Below are 14402 nucleotides of genomic sequence, written 5' to 3' on the forward strand. Positions count from 1 at the left end.
AACCTTAAAAAAAAAAAACATACATGCAGAAAATTCCCTCAGATTAACACAGTACATTGTGCCTCATTTTTAGAAAATCAGTTTTAGAGAGTAGATAAAACAACCTATAATAGATGTTAAGGAACCATTTTAAAGAAAATTATGCATTGGCTTTGTTAAAGAAACAGACTAAATAAGCAAACTTTGGCTACTGCTGAAATGTGTGTGTGTGTGTGTGTGTGTGTGTGTGTGTTAGAGAGAGAAAGATTTGACAAAGACAGATTAATATATCACATTAATGCATATGACTGTTAAACTTTGCAAAGTAAGTTAGCATGACACTGCAGTGTTATTTGTTCATGGTGCGAAAACCTTTCGCCTAAAAAATTTGATCCCTTTGACCCTGATTTCTTTAGTTCTCAATCCATATATAATAGGATTCATCGTCGGTGGCAATATCATAGCACTAACCGCAATGAATTTTCTTAAGTGAGGAGAAATATCTTTTATCCTGTATGAGATGATGGTGAAAAGACCCAAACACTCAAACAAGATAAAGACAACTAAATGTGTGCCACATGTCTGCAGAGCTTTACTCCTTGTATCAGAGCTTTTGTTGCGGAAGCAGGCTATGAGGATCCGTAGGTATGAGTACAAAATCAGACTCACTGATAACACCTGACAGAGAGCTGTTATCAGAAGTCCGTAAAGGTTATTAATGGTCGTGTCTGCGCAGACCAGTTGAAGCAGGGAAGGGTTGTCACAGTATGGATGAGTAAGGTAAGACCTACAGCGAGGCAAACGCAGTAGGAGAATGAAAAGGATGGCAATCAGTGTCAAATTAGTGAGCCAAACCAATGAGATGATCTTTGTAAGGTGAAGTTCGCTCATAATGGTAGTGTATCTCATTGGCTGACAGATGGCAACATATCTGTCATATGCCATGACGGTCAAGACGAAGACCGCTGATAGGGCGTATACATGTATGAAGAACGCCTGAGTGATACAGATGGAGAACGGCATGGTCCTGGTGTCAAACAAGAGCTCACGCATGATGTGAGGGAACAGGCATGTAGAACCTATTAGGTCATTAATGGGCAAATTTAACAGGAGAATATACATCGGTTCATGAAGACCCTTATTGTTTATGATAGTGAACAGGAGGAAGGAGTTGCAGAACAATATGATTATATAATTCAGAGCGGCAAAGATGAACGCAACGGTGGCCTTCTCAGGGGGTAGATCGAAGCCCTGAAGAGACAGATCGGATGTCACATTGTAGATTGTGCTAGTTGAAGACATGATATTGTCCTTAACAAAATAGAAAATAGCAAATATAACACGTAATACAGCTCAAACAAGTATACTGTGGGTAAATGTAAAACACTTAAAATACTTACAACAATTCTTTGCTTCTCTACATAAGGTATGGTCACAGTTATTTGCTTTCAATAACATCACGGTTATTTAATATCTACTTGACTGACTAAGCAGTCATGCAGCAGCTTGACCCTTCCTAACAAGTACATACGTTTGCATCTTGGGTCTTTTATACTGTCTTTGAGTTATTAGTCTGTGTGAATTATAAATCTCATGAGGAGAAATCCCCACTATGATGATGTAATCAGGTCAATAAGAAGAAGAGCAACTGTAGGGTAGGCGAATCATTATAGGTTTTCAATTCTATTGAAAAAACACATCAAAAATATGATATCCATACTGCTAGATTGCATATTTTAAATGAACTAATGAATCTACCTAATTTAAATAAGGAAATAAATTGCCTGCACTAGTTACTGTAGTACTGTAAACAGTTTTGTATAAAAAGTACTTTAACCCTCTGGGGTCTGAGGGTGTTTTGGGGCCCTGGAGAAGTTTTGACATGCCCTGACATTTGTGCTTTTTTCAGTATCTTAAAAACATATCAATGGCTAAAGTCTGGCTACACTGTAATCAGCACAAACTAGGCTACAATAATATGTAAGCAACATGAATGTACATGTTTGTGTTTTTGAGAAAACAACGTTTATGCGTGGTTAGTGAAAAACTAAATTTTTTAAGTCACTGAAATAAGACCATGAAACACATTCAGAACATTAGTTCACAAGACTTTTGAGAACTGGATGCGGTAGGCTAGAGTTTTTTCGACAAAATGATGTGAAAATCATCTCGTTCACTCGTTCAGAGAAAACAATATATTGACGTAAATTTTCTAAGACATGTTTTGTGATCGAAAGGGAATATGCGAAGGAGTGGCAATAACCCATGAATATTTAGCAATTCACACCTGAGAGACAAAGAGCCCTCCCTAATGGTCCATCAATGACACTGTGACTGTCAGGTAAGAAACAATGAGAGATTCAAAGAATAGAGTTTTAGATTGTTTGTATTTTATTTACAACACAGTATCATCAAAATATACATAATGAAGGTCAAATACACACAGTTGAACACCCTGATCTAACCACAGAGATGTGAACAGACTTTGTGTAGTTTCTGAAAACTGTTTTCTGAATTCTGTTCAACAAGTGAAAAAAGTAAATCATACCTGATATCTCTAAACTCATCATCAGTAGTCAAGGAACTTTTTTTTACACTAGAATATGTGTAGTTGAACATCTGATGTTAGTACAGCGCTCTCAGTTTGACAGACAGCAGGATTCATCTGTTGTGCAGGTGTCAGCTCACTAAAAAACAAACAACATAAGAAAAACATCTGTGAGCATGTTAATAACAGGAGCATATATATATATATATATATAGTGTATGGGTTTGTAGCCATAGACTCACGCATTTGTACCAACGTAAAAAGGACATTTTATATCTATATATAAGTAATAATTATTGTTTTTCACGTTAAACATCTATTCGAGAGCAGAGTATTGATAAACATGGTCTAAACATACACAGTGTAAACACTCATATTACATCATATTGTTATACGACAAATAAAAAACTAAATAATATGATCTTTAAGTCATTACATAAGCATGCTTTGTATGTATTATACAATACAAAAACGTTTTATATTTGGGAAACTTGCAGTGGTTCCCAACCATGTTCCTGGAGGCTCCCCAACACTGCATGTTTTTCATGTCAGCTTAATCAAGCACACCTGATTCAGATCATCAGCTCTTTAGTAAAGACTCCAAGCAAAGCCACTAGATGCAAGCCTGCAACCATTAGCCGGAAAAGCGTAATGGCTAAAGCTAACGCTTCCGGTCTGGCAGTACGTGGGAAAGGAGACCAGAGGCCGTTTTCTTTGAATGGATGTCAGTGGACTGCGAGGATTGAGGAGTGAGGAGGCTTTCTGAGGAGTCATGAGCGAGGATACACAGGTGTATCCTTTGCAGAAGTGTTTTATCGACTAAACATAATGCACATATAAATTTTCCTCCGACTTCACATCTGTCATAATAATTTACATTTATATTTTACCTTTGCAGTTTAAATAATGTCATATATTTATACAGGGCATCTTGCTTTATTCATATTTATTATGAATGCCTTAAATAACGAACTTTAACAACATATGGGATCCCTTTAACGACACAACAGATCCCTTTAGCGCAGCTGATGACGCTTTGAAGTGACGCTTGAGTGGTCAAGAATATTCTAATGTTCATCCTTTGATTCCTCTGTCCTTGCGTTTTTTTCTTACATCCTTCCCTCACATCTTGAAGGGGTGGAGCTAAGTGGTGAGGAAAGAAGCAAGGAAAGGAAACGAGGATGCACAAATAAAAAATAAGAAGCACCTCGGCTCCTCACCTCAGAGTGCATTTGCAGTGTACAAAACACATTCACACAATATAAGCAGGCCCCTGCATCAGGGTAGTGACTTGCTGGTTCATTCGCACAACATAAGCAGCACTCCTTTGTGGACAGAGCACAGAGATCTTCAGTTGCTTACTATATGCGCAAATGTATAAGCGCAAAACACTCAAGAGTGTTCCTGCCTTTAATTTGCGGGCTTGAATGCCACTAGACATTGCAATGCAATGATGTTTTACCAATCAGGTATTTAGTATTCTAGAAGAAATGTTTTTCCCCAGCAGCATCATTATGCAATGTGTTCTTCCCTCATTTTAGGGATCAGGTTACGTTGCGTTAACCGAAAATTGTCCATCATTAAAGAAAAAAATGTTATCACTGACAGAAAAATCTGAAGACTGTAATTCACACCCCTGTCCAGTTGGTGGCGAGTGCGCTCCAGTGTGGCAGCAGAGTATGGGATCCAGAATAAAAATGAAACGGTCACAAGTCTTTTGCAGGCGAGTACCCAGTTTTAAGCTACAGCGGTCTATCACGCCACATTAAAGAGCGCCAAAACAGTATTTATTGCTTGAATTTCCTAATGAAATTGACAGAATCTGAGACTTTGTTTCATATCAAAAGTAAAAAAAGGACAAAGCTTAGCCTATTGCAATTTATTGGATGGGAGGTGCACTATGTACTGTTCCTTCATCTACTGAAAACAGCATAGACAAAAAGATTGATTGGGAAAATTGATATTGGTTCCTAAAAATGAGAATCTACTAAAATTATTTTCTGATTTGGTCCACTACAACAATGGAGTCTTGCTTGGGTGTGTGCACATTCAGTGGGACAGACCCAGCATCTGCAGCAAACACATAACCCCCAGTACCTTGAGCTAAACAGCGGAGGTCTGTTACTTAGCAGCGGTACTTAGTCCTTTCCTCATCTCTTCTGGTGCACCACAACTTGGTGAGTTCTTCATGAACTTCTGAAAAGAAACTAGTGTCACTATAGTGAAATATATACTATATATATATATATATATATATATATACTATAGTGAGTACTATATATATATATATATATACTATAGTGAGTACTATAGTGTCACTATAGTATATATAGACGTGTTTCTTTGCAGAGTTTTGATGACTGATGATTTGAAAGTATGTTGACTACCAGTTTGCTGAACATCGTTTCACAAATAAAATATGCAAGTCTGATCATTTGTTACTGCATTAACATAGTTATTCATTTAGAATAAATGTAAAAATAATAATAATGATTATTGTAAGTGTGTGCTTTTGTGATAGCAAAGTTTATTTATTTAAACCTTCAACTGGAAAGTAATACATCTAGAAAGTAATAAATTAAAATATGTATTTATAAAAACAAAATGTTTCAATGGTTTAAAATTATATTTATGAAAATATTTAATGCTTTGTTTGGATATATAACTGCACTCTATTTCAGTGGGCAGCAGAGGGCAATATACTTAGACTTCTGTCTCATGTAAAAATACTGATCTGTAGCGCATGTCACTTGGTTAGAATCTAATGTGCGCATGCTAAATGCCATCATCCATTCCCATAGTAAACACACAAGTATAAATAAGATGACAACAACAAAGCGCTTTCCAACAACACTGAAGTAAGATAAGCTGCCGCCTATAGCTTCTGATATGTGAATGTCCTGCCATCATTTTGTCTTACTGAATATGTTGTGGAGAATCAAATGTGCTGTAGGTAAAAGTACTGATGACTTTTCAAGGATGTATGAGATGCAACAAGGAAAAATTAAAAAATGACAGCTCAAGTTTGGACAGCAACATAGATTCAACGGTTAGGTGAGATTTAGATTTAATCTAAATGCTTCATTAGTTTATACATACTGAAAATGTCAATTACTCAATATTCAACTTAGTTTACATTTTTTTTAAACAGGCCATCAGTAAGCAACATTCGCCATGTATCCAAATGGATCTGTCATCACACTAGTCCTGACTTTGCACTCTTTGGAACTGCCTGAGACGAGCATTTATCCTGCATTTGTATTTGGATTAACAACATACTTATTTATCTTACTCTGCAATGTTACAATTGTTGTCACTATTTGCTTAAACAGAAATCTTCACAAACCAATGTACATACTGTTGCTTAACATGCCTATCAATGACGCAATGGGTGCAACAAACCTTTTTTCTCAGCTGCTGTATAGTATATGGTCTCAGGACACATCAATATCCTACCCTGCGTGTTTGCTGCAAGGCTTCATAGTACATTTGTATGGTGGTGCATCATATGTTATTCTTACTGCTATGGCCTTTGACAGGTACATCGCTATCTGCTCCCCGCTGAGATATGGAGCCATTATGAATACCAATAACTTGGTGAAAATCATAACTGGGATGTGGCTTTTTAATTTTACTGTCATAATTGTTCTTTTCTCTCTTTTTCTGAATTACAAAATTTGCCAGACGCACATGACAGATCTCATCTGCTATAATCCATCGATAATGAAACTCATGTGTGACGACACAAGAGTGAACAATATCTACGGATTGTTTACGCTGGTTTTGTATCACATCCTTGGATTTTCTGTTGTGGCATTTACATATATTCATATATTAATCACCTGTATTACTAATAAGCAGTCTGATGCAAAGAATAAGGCACTTCAGACATGTGGCACTCATTTGGTCGTCTTTCTTTTCTTGGAGTTCAATACTCTTTTTCCTCTAGTTGCACATCGATCTGAAAGTGTTCCAGCTTACATACGCAGGATGTTTTCCATAACGGTTTTTGTGTTTCCTCCCCTTGTAAATCCACTTGTTTATGGTTTTAAAACTAAAGAGATCAGACAGAAAATTCTCACCTGTTTCAGGAGTAAGATAAATAGTGTCTGAACATGCTTGTTTGAAGATGACATAAAACATTTTGAGCTTTTTCCTCACAGTTATTGTTTTTAATTATTATACATTCATTTTTATTCATCTATTGTCAGTAGCAAAAAATGAAATACTATTTGAAAGCTCACAAACCTTTAGCCGACAAATGTTTTTTATTAGCATTAATTATTAAAATTAGTAAACAAATGTGGATCTGCTGACATGCTACAATGTATTTTTGTACATTCTGTTATGCAGTGGCTTACTTTCTTCGTTTTTTTTTTATAAAGAATCTAACCTGCTCTTGATAAAAATGATTCAAAACAAATAAAATACTTTAGCTGGATATGTCAGAATGAAAGGATGATATACGTCCATTTTAGAAAGCAACAAAACTTCAAAACAACTAAGATTTAAATTATTTATCTTAATTAAAAAAAAAAAATCCTATTTATAATGTAAACAGGCATTGTATGAAAACTATTAATTAACTATGAATTAATGGGTAAAAATGACAAAATATTTAATATTCTTGTTATTAATGCTTTCTTCCTCTTTCACAGATAAGAGTTATTGTTTTAAATTACTGTACTTTAAGTTTTCCTGATCTGTAGTCAGTAACATCATTCGTGATCCAGCTTCACTGACAGCAGAAGTGAGTATAAGGGGTTTTTATGAATCTTTGCAATCACCTTTCCTAATAACTAGCTAGTTAGAAAATTTAACGGCTAAACATGGCTAAATGCAGCTAAAGTAAACAGGCTCGTCACTCCACAGAGAGAAGAGAGGGGCCAGCAGAGCTCATTAACATTTAAAGGAACATCGACCAGAATAGGTTGATTTTTGCAGAGCTGTTTTTGGTGAGGTAAAAAAGGTGTTTTTTACACTAACATCGAGAAATTTTAACCAAAGCATGTTATACACTTTTCATTAAGACCCTAAAGAATCATATCAACTTCTGGAAAATGGGCATCCGATGACCCCTTTAAGAAGTGTTTCTTTGCAGAGTTTTGATGACTGATGATTTGAAAGTATGTTGACTACCAGTTTATTAGTTGAACATCATTTCACAAATAAAATATGCAAGTCTGATCATTTGTTACTGCATTCACATAGTTATTAATTTAGAATAAATGTAAAAATAATAATAATAATTACTGTAAATATGTGCTTTTTGCCAGGCATTCACCACAGCCACCTCCATCTGCCACACCTCCGGTAGCACCGCCCACTCGTTCATCATCACCCAAGTTCTAATCTGTTGCACCTGGACCTCATTGAGCCACGCCCTATTTAAGAGACACTCGCGCATTCACACATTGTCTGGTCTACCGTTCACATGCTGACTTCCTTGTTCTCTATGCTGTTTCCACGTGGACTGCTACATTGTGCTCTGGAGATTGGCGTGGCTCAATACCTGGACTCTGTGTCATCTCAACGCTACAACACCAACTCATTATTCTGCTTTTTACAATGTTGTTCACCAAACAAGCTTGTTAATAAAACATTGGATTGGATTGCCACTCACCTCTCGTCTCCTCCATCTCAGTGTGTGTGTGTTTGTGACAGAAAACCAGACCGCTAAAACAACAAAAGATGAGCACCGAAACACCCGGTGTATCGAACTTTCTCACCGAGTTGGTGAATGCCTTGAAAGCGGCATTTCAACCCACACCTGCGCCTTCATCTGCCTCAGGATCTCCCATGGCCATGCCCGCCACGTTTGTGGGCGAGGCGGCTGAGTGTAGCGGTTTCCTTCTTCAGATCAACTTGTTCATCCAGATGCAACCACAAATGTTTCTGTCGGAGAATGCAAAGGTCGCCTTCCTTATTTCATTACTCACCGTTAAGGCCCTACAATGGGCAAAAGCTATTTGGAACTCTGAAAATCCTATCATTCATTCCTATGAACAATTCACGAACCATTTCTCAGAGGTTTTCAGCACGACCACCGGTACACTTTCCACTTCCGACTAGCTCTTCCGTCTTCAGCAAGGCACTTCTTCTGTGAATGAATACACTCTCCACTTCCGTACGCTGGTGGCAGCTAGCGGCTGGAACGAGACAGCGCTGTTGGGAGCCTACAGACAGGGACTCAATCCGGATATTCGTGCTGCGATGGCTTTGTACAACGACAGTATTGGACTGGAGTCCTTTCTGCAGAGAACCACTCAGGTTTCCCAGCGTCTAGGCGCCTGCCAGCCCTCAGAAAGCTTGCCTCGGTGGCTGCTAGCTCCCCAGTACCAGAACCCATGCAAATCGACTCAACTCGCCTGTCTCGCACCGAACGAAATCACCGCATCACAAATGGATTATGTATTTATTGTGGACGACCTGGTCATCTTCTCCGTACCTGTCCCATCAGACCCCCACGCCCCGTGGTGAGTACCCTTTCCACAGAGATTGAGACCACCTCTCTTACTCTAGTACCCGTGACATTGCATACTTCTCATGTGTCTATATGTGTTTCCGCTCTGGTAGACACTGGATCCTCCGGCAACTTTATCTCCCAGGACTGTTTAAATCAGCTTCAACTTGCCCGTTGTCGACATTCACAAGTACTGGCAGTAAAGACGATTCAGGGAAAACCATTGGGGCGTGGGAGGATACGTCATTCTTCACCTTTCATCACACTACAAGTGGGACTGTTTCACTCAGAGATAGTAAAGTTTCTGGTACTGGAGGATTCCACCGTCAGTATCATCCTGGGACGCCCATGGCTACAGCAACATCGTCCTGAACTCCGCTGGGGTCTGTGTGACATCATCCGCTGGAGTGAACATTGTCTAACCGACTGCCTTGTCAACGTACCTCATTCACCTCCCGTTCCAGTCTACCTTTCTTCTACACGAGTGGAAAGTCCTGAACCATCCTTCACCCCAGAGATCCCAGCTGAGTACATGGCATTCCAGGATGTAATCAGCAAGCAAGCAGCCACCCACCTACCACCGCATCGGCCATGGGATTGTGCCATCGAGTTGCTACCTGGGGCCCAGCTCCCCAAGGGGCGAGTATATCCTTTGTCCATCCTGGAGCGCCAGGCAATGGAGGAGTATATTGCAGAGGCTCTGAGTCAAGGATTCATCCAACCATCCACCTCGCCGGCCACTTCCAGCTTCTTCTTCGTGGGCAAAAAGGATGGAGGTTTACGTCCCTGCATCGATTACTGTCAACTCAACTCTCAGATCAAGCAACAACCATACCCGCTCCCTCTGGTCCCAGCCACCCTCGAAGAGCTTTGTGGAGCCCAAGTCTTCACGAACCTGGACCTGCGGAGTGCTTACAACCTCGTTCGTATTCGTGCGGGCGACAAATGGAAGACGGCATTTGTGACACCTGCTGGCCACTATGAGTACCGGGTATGAGTACTATGAGTACGGCTTATCCATCAGCCCATCCGTCTTCCAAATGTTTATGAACGAGGTGTTCCGGGAGTTCCTCCATCGGTTCGTGGTTGTCTATATTGACAATATTCTGATCTACTCCCGGAACTTGGCCGAACATCGCCAGCACGTCCAGCAGGTCCTCCACAAACTACATGATCACAGCCTCTATCTCAAACTTGAAAAATGTGAGTTCCATCGTCCATCCGTACAGTTCCTGGGATACATCATCACTGCCGAGGGCGTGCAGATGGATCAGGGGAAAGTTTCCGCTATTCAAGAATGGCCACAACCCCTCACTGTTAAAGAACTTCAACGTTTCCTAGGATTTTACGATTTCTACAGACGCTTCATCAAGGACTACAGTTCCATCACGGCTCCGTTAACCTCCCTCCTGAGGGGTAAACGGAAAGCTCTCATCTGGAACCCCTCTGCTCACGAAGCTTTCCAACAGCTTAAGGAGATTTTCAGCACCGCACCCTTACTACATCACCCAGATCCTGAACTTCCCTTCCCTTTATATCTGCTGACGCTCTATCACGACAGTTCTCTGCTGACCACCCTGTTGAACCGGAACCCATCATACCCTCCAACCTGATCATCAGCCCCATCCTCTGGGAGCAGGACAACAACATCAGGCACGCCACCCTCCAGGAGCCCGCTCCGCCGGAATGCCCAGAAGGTAAGATCTTTGTTCCTCGTTCCCAACGACTAACCCTTCTGGGCACAGCTCATCAGTATCCGGGCTCTGGACACCCAGGTAGCCAACGGACCCTCTCGCTCCTTCAAACCCGATACTGGTGGCCCAGTATGCGCCGTGATACCATCAGGTACGTCCAGAGCTGCTCTGTCTGTGCTATGTCTACCTTTCCTTGTCAACTTCCTACAGGAAAACTGGTACCACTACCCATCCCACAGAGGCCCTGGTCCCATATAGTAGTGGACTTCGTGACCGATCTCCCGGGCTCCGAAGGTAACACCTGTATCCTAGTTATGGTGGATCGTTTCTCTAAGATGTGCAAGTTTTCCCTTTTAAGGGGTTGCCCAGCTGCATTGGAGACTGCTGAACATCTGTTCCAACAGCTGTTTCGTCACTTTGGCTTGCCTGAGGAGATCGTGTCGGACTGGGGACCTCAATTCATCTCTCACGTATGGAAAGCTTTCTTCAAGCTTCTTGGTGTTTCTGTTAATCTTTCCTCCGGTTATCATCCACAGACCAATGGCCAGACAGAGAGAAAGATCCAAGAGCTGGGACGTTACCTCCGGGCATACTGTCACGAGGACCAGCACAGCTGGAGCAGGTTCCTCCCATGGGCCGAGTACGCACAGAACTCTCTGCGCCAAGATACCACCGGCTTAACACCATTCCAGTGCGTACTCTGTTACCAGCCTCCGCTGTTCCCCTGGACGGAGGAACCTTCCCATGTTCCAGCTGTTGACCACTGGTTTTGGGAGACAAGAGTGTGGGACTCAGCTCATCACCATCTTCAGGAGCAGACACAAGAGGTTTGCTGCTCACCAGACCTGGGGATACCAACCTGGGCATCAGATCTGGCTATCCACCCGTGACCTTCGTCTGCGTCAGCCCTGCCGCAAGCTGAGTCCCCGCTATATTGGTCCGTTCAAGATCCTGAGGCAGATCAACGATGTCACCTTTCAGCTTCAGCTCCCTCCCAGGTACCGCATACACCCCACGTTCCATGTGTCACTCCTTAAACCCTTCTATCCCTCTGCCACAGAAACCCCGGGAGCTGAAGCGGAACCTCCTCCTCCAGAAGTCCTGGACCAACCCTCCATCTACACGGTTCACGAGATCTTGGACTCACGGCATCGAGGGGGCCACCTAGAATACCTCGTGGACTGGGAGGGGTACGGACCCGAGGAATGGTCCTGGGTACCCAGAGATGACATCCTAGATCCCACCTTACTTCTGGACTTCCATAGGAGTCACCCGGATCGTCCTGCCCCTCGCGGTCGTGGTCGCCCTCGGCGTCGTGTAAGGGCGTCGGGAGCCGCCCCTGGAGGAGGGGGTAGTGTCAGGCATTCACCACAGCCACCTCCATCTGCCACACCTCCGGTAGCACCGCCCACTCATTCATCATCATCCGAGTTCTAATCTGTTGCACCTGGACCTCATTGAGCCACGCCCTATTTAAGAGACACTCACGCACACACTCATTGTCTGGTCTACCGTTCACATGCTAACTTCCTTGTCTCTATGCTGTTTCCACGTGGACTGCTACATTGTGCTCTGGAGATTGGCGTGGCTCAATACTTGGACTCTGTGTCATCTCAACGCTACAAAACCATTCAGTTAAGAACTCTTTATTCTGCTTTTCACCATGTTGTTCAGCAAACAAGCTTGTTAATAAAACATTGGATTGGATTGCCACTCACCTCTCGTTCCTCCATCTCAGTGTGTGTGTGTTTGTGACACTTTTTTGATAGCAAAGTTTATTTATTTAAACTTTAAACTGGAAAGTAATACATCTAAGAAAGTAATAAATTAAAATATGTATTTATCAAAACAAACTGATTCAATGATGTTAAATTATACTTATGAAAATATTTAATACATTGTATATATATAACTGCACTCTATTTCAGTGGGCAGCAGAGGGCAATATACTTAGACTTCTGTCTCATGTAAAAATATTGATCTGTAGAGCATGTCACTTGGTTAGAATCTAATGTGCGCATGCTAAATGCCATCGTCCATTCCCATAGTAAACACACAAGTATAAATAAGATGACGAAAACAACAAAGCACTTTCCAACAACACCGAAGTAAGATAAGCTGCCACCTTTAGCTTCTGATATGTGAATGTCCTGCCATCATTTTGTCTTACTGAATATGTTGTGGAGAATCAAATGTGCTGTAGGTAAAAGTACTGATGACTTTTCAAGGATGTATAAGATGCAACAAGGAAAAATGAAAAAATTACTGCTCAAGTTTGGACAGCAACACAGATTCAACGGTTAGGTGAGATTTAGATTTAATCTAAATGCTTCATTAGTTTATATATACTGAAAATGCAAATTACCCAATATTCAACTTAGTTTAAAATTTTTTTTAACAGGTCATCACTAAGTAACATTTACCATGTATCCAAATGGATCTGTCCTCTCACTGGTCCTGACTTTGCACTCTTTTGGAACTGCCTGAGACGAGCATTTATCCTGCATTTTTATTTGGGTTAACAACATACTTGTTTATCTTACTCTGCAATGTTACAATTGTTGTCACTATTTGCTTGAACAGGAATCTTCACAAACCAATGTACATACTGTTGCTTAACATGCCTATCAATGACACAATGGGTGCAACAAACCTTTTTCTCAGCTGCTGTATAGTATATGGTCTCAGGACACATCAATATCGTACCCTGCATGTATGCTTCAAGGGTTTATAGTACATTTGTATGGTAGTGCATCGTATGTTATTCTTACTGCTATGGCCTTTGACAGGTATATCGCTATCTGCTCCCCACTGAGGTATGGAGCCATTATGAATACCAATAACTTGGTGAAAATCATAACTGGGATGTGGCTTTTTAATTTTACTGTAATAATTGTTCTTTTCTCTCTTTTTTTCTGAATTACAAAATTTGCCAGACGCACATGACAGATCTCATCTGCTATAATCCATCGATAATGAAACTCATGTGTGAAGACACAAGAGTGAACAATATCTATGGATTGTTTACGCTGGTTTTGTATCACGTCCTTGCATTTTCTGTTGTGGTATTTACATATATTCATATATTAATCACCTGTATTACTAATAAGCAGTCTGATGCAAAGAATAAGGCACTTCAGACATGTGGCACTCATTTGGTCATCTTTCTTTTCTTGGAGTTCAATACTCTTTTTCCTCTAGTTGCACATCGATCTGAAAGTGTTCCAGCTTACATACGCAGGATGTTTTCCATAACGTTTTTTGTGTTTCCTCCCCTTGTAAATCCACTTGTTTATGGTTTTAAAACTAAAGAGATCAGACAGAAAATTCTCACCTGTTTCAGGAGTAAGATACACAGTGTCTGAACATGCTTGTTTGAAGATGACATATTAAAACATTTTGAGCTTTTTTTCCTCACAGTTACTGTTTTTAATTATTATACATTCATTTTTATTCATCTATTGTCAGTAGTAAAAAATGAAATACTTGAAAGCTCACAAACCTTTAGCCGACAAATGTTTTTTATTAGCATTAATTATTAAAATTACTAAACAAATGTGGATCATTAATCTGCTGACATGCTACAATGTATTTTTTTTTGTACATTCTGCTATGCAGTGGCTTCCTTTTTTTTTTTTTTTTTATAAAGAATCTAACCTGCTGTTGATAAAAATGATTCAAAACAAATAAAATACTTTAGCTGGATATGTCAGAATGA

At 40.5% G+C, this 14402-nt stretch overlaps 2 protein-coding genes and 1 pseudogene across 2 annotated transcripts; 2 read left to right on the top strand and 1 right to left on the bottom strand.

The window, feature by feature from the left end:
• Window positions 1–336: 336 nt before the first annotated feature.
• Window positions 337–1281, bottom strand: LOC127161577 (olfactory receptor 52E4-like). The gene has a single exon (XM_051104321.1). It carries the CDS (start codon window positions 1279–1281, stop codon window positions 337–339), a length of 945 nt encoding a protein of 314 aa, XP_050960278.1.
• Window positions 1282–5701: 4420 nt separating this feature from the next.
• LOC127161574 (olfactory receptor 52J3) lies at window positions 5702–6640 on the top strand. Its single transcript, XM_051104318.1, has one exon. It carries the CDS (start codon window positions 5702–5704, stop codon window positions 6638–6640), a length of 939 nt encoding a protein of 312 aa, XP_050960275.1.
• A 6468-nt stretch (window positions 6641–13108) lies between these two features.
• LOC127161580 (olfactory receptor 52J3-like) lies at window positions 13109–14049 on the top strand (annotated as a pseudogene).
• The last annotated feature ends 353 nt before the right edge of the window (window positions 14050–14402 follow it).

Source organism: Labeo rohita, unplaced genomic scaffold (genome assembly GCF_022985175.1).
Source record: "Labeo rohita strain BAU-BD-2019 unplaced genomic scaffold, IGBB_LRoh.1.0 scaffold_674, whole genome shotgun sequence".
Taxonomy (NCBI): Eukaryota; Metazoa; Chordata; class Actinopteri; order Cypriniformes; family Cyprinidae; genus Labeo; species Labeo rohita.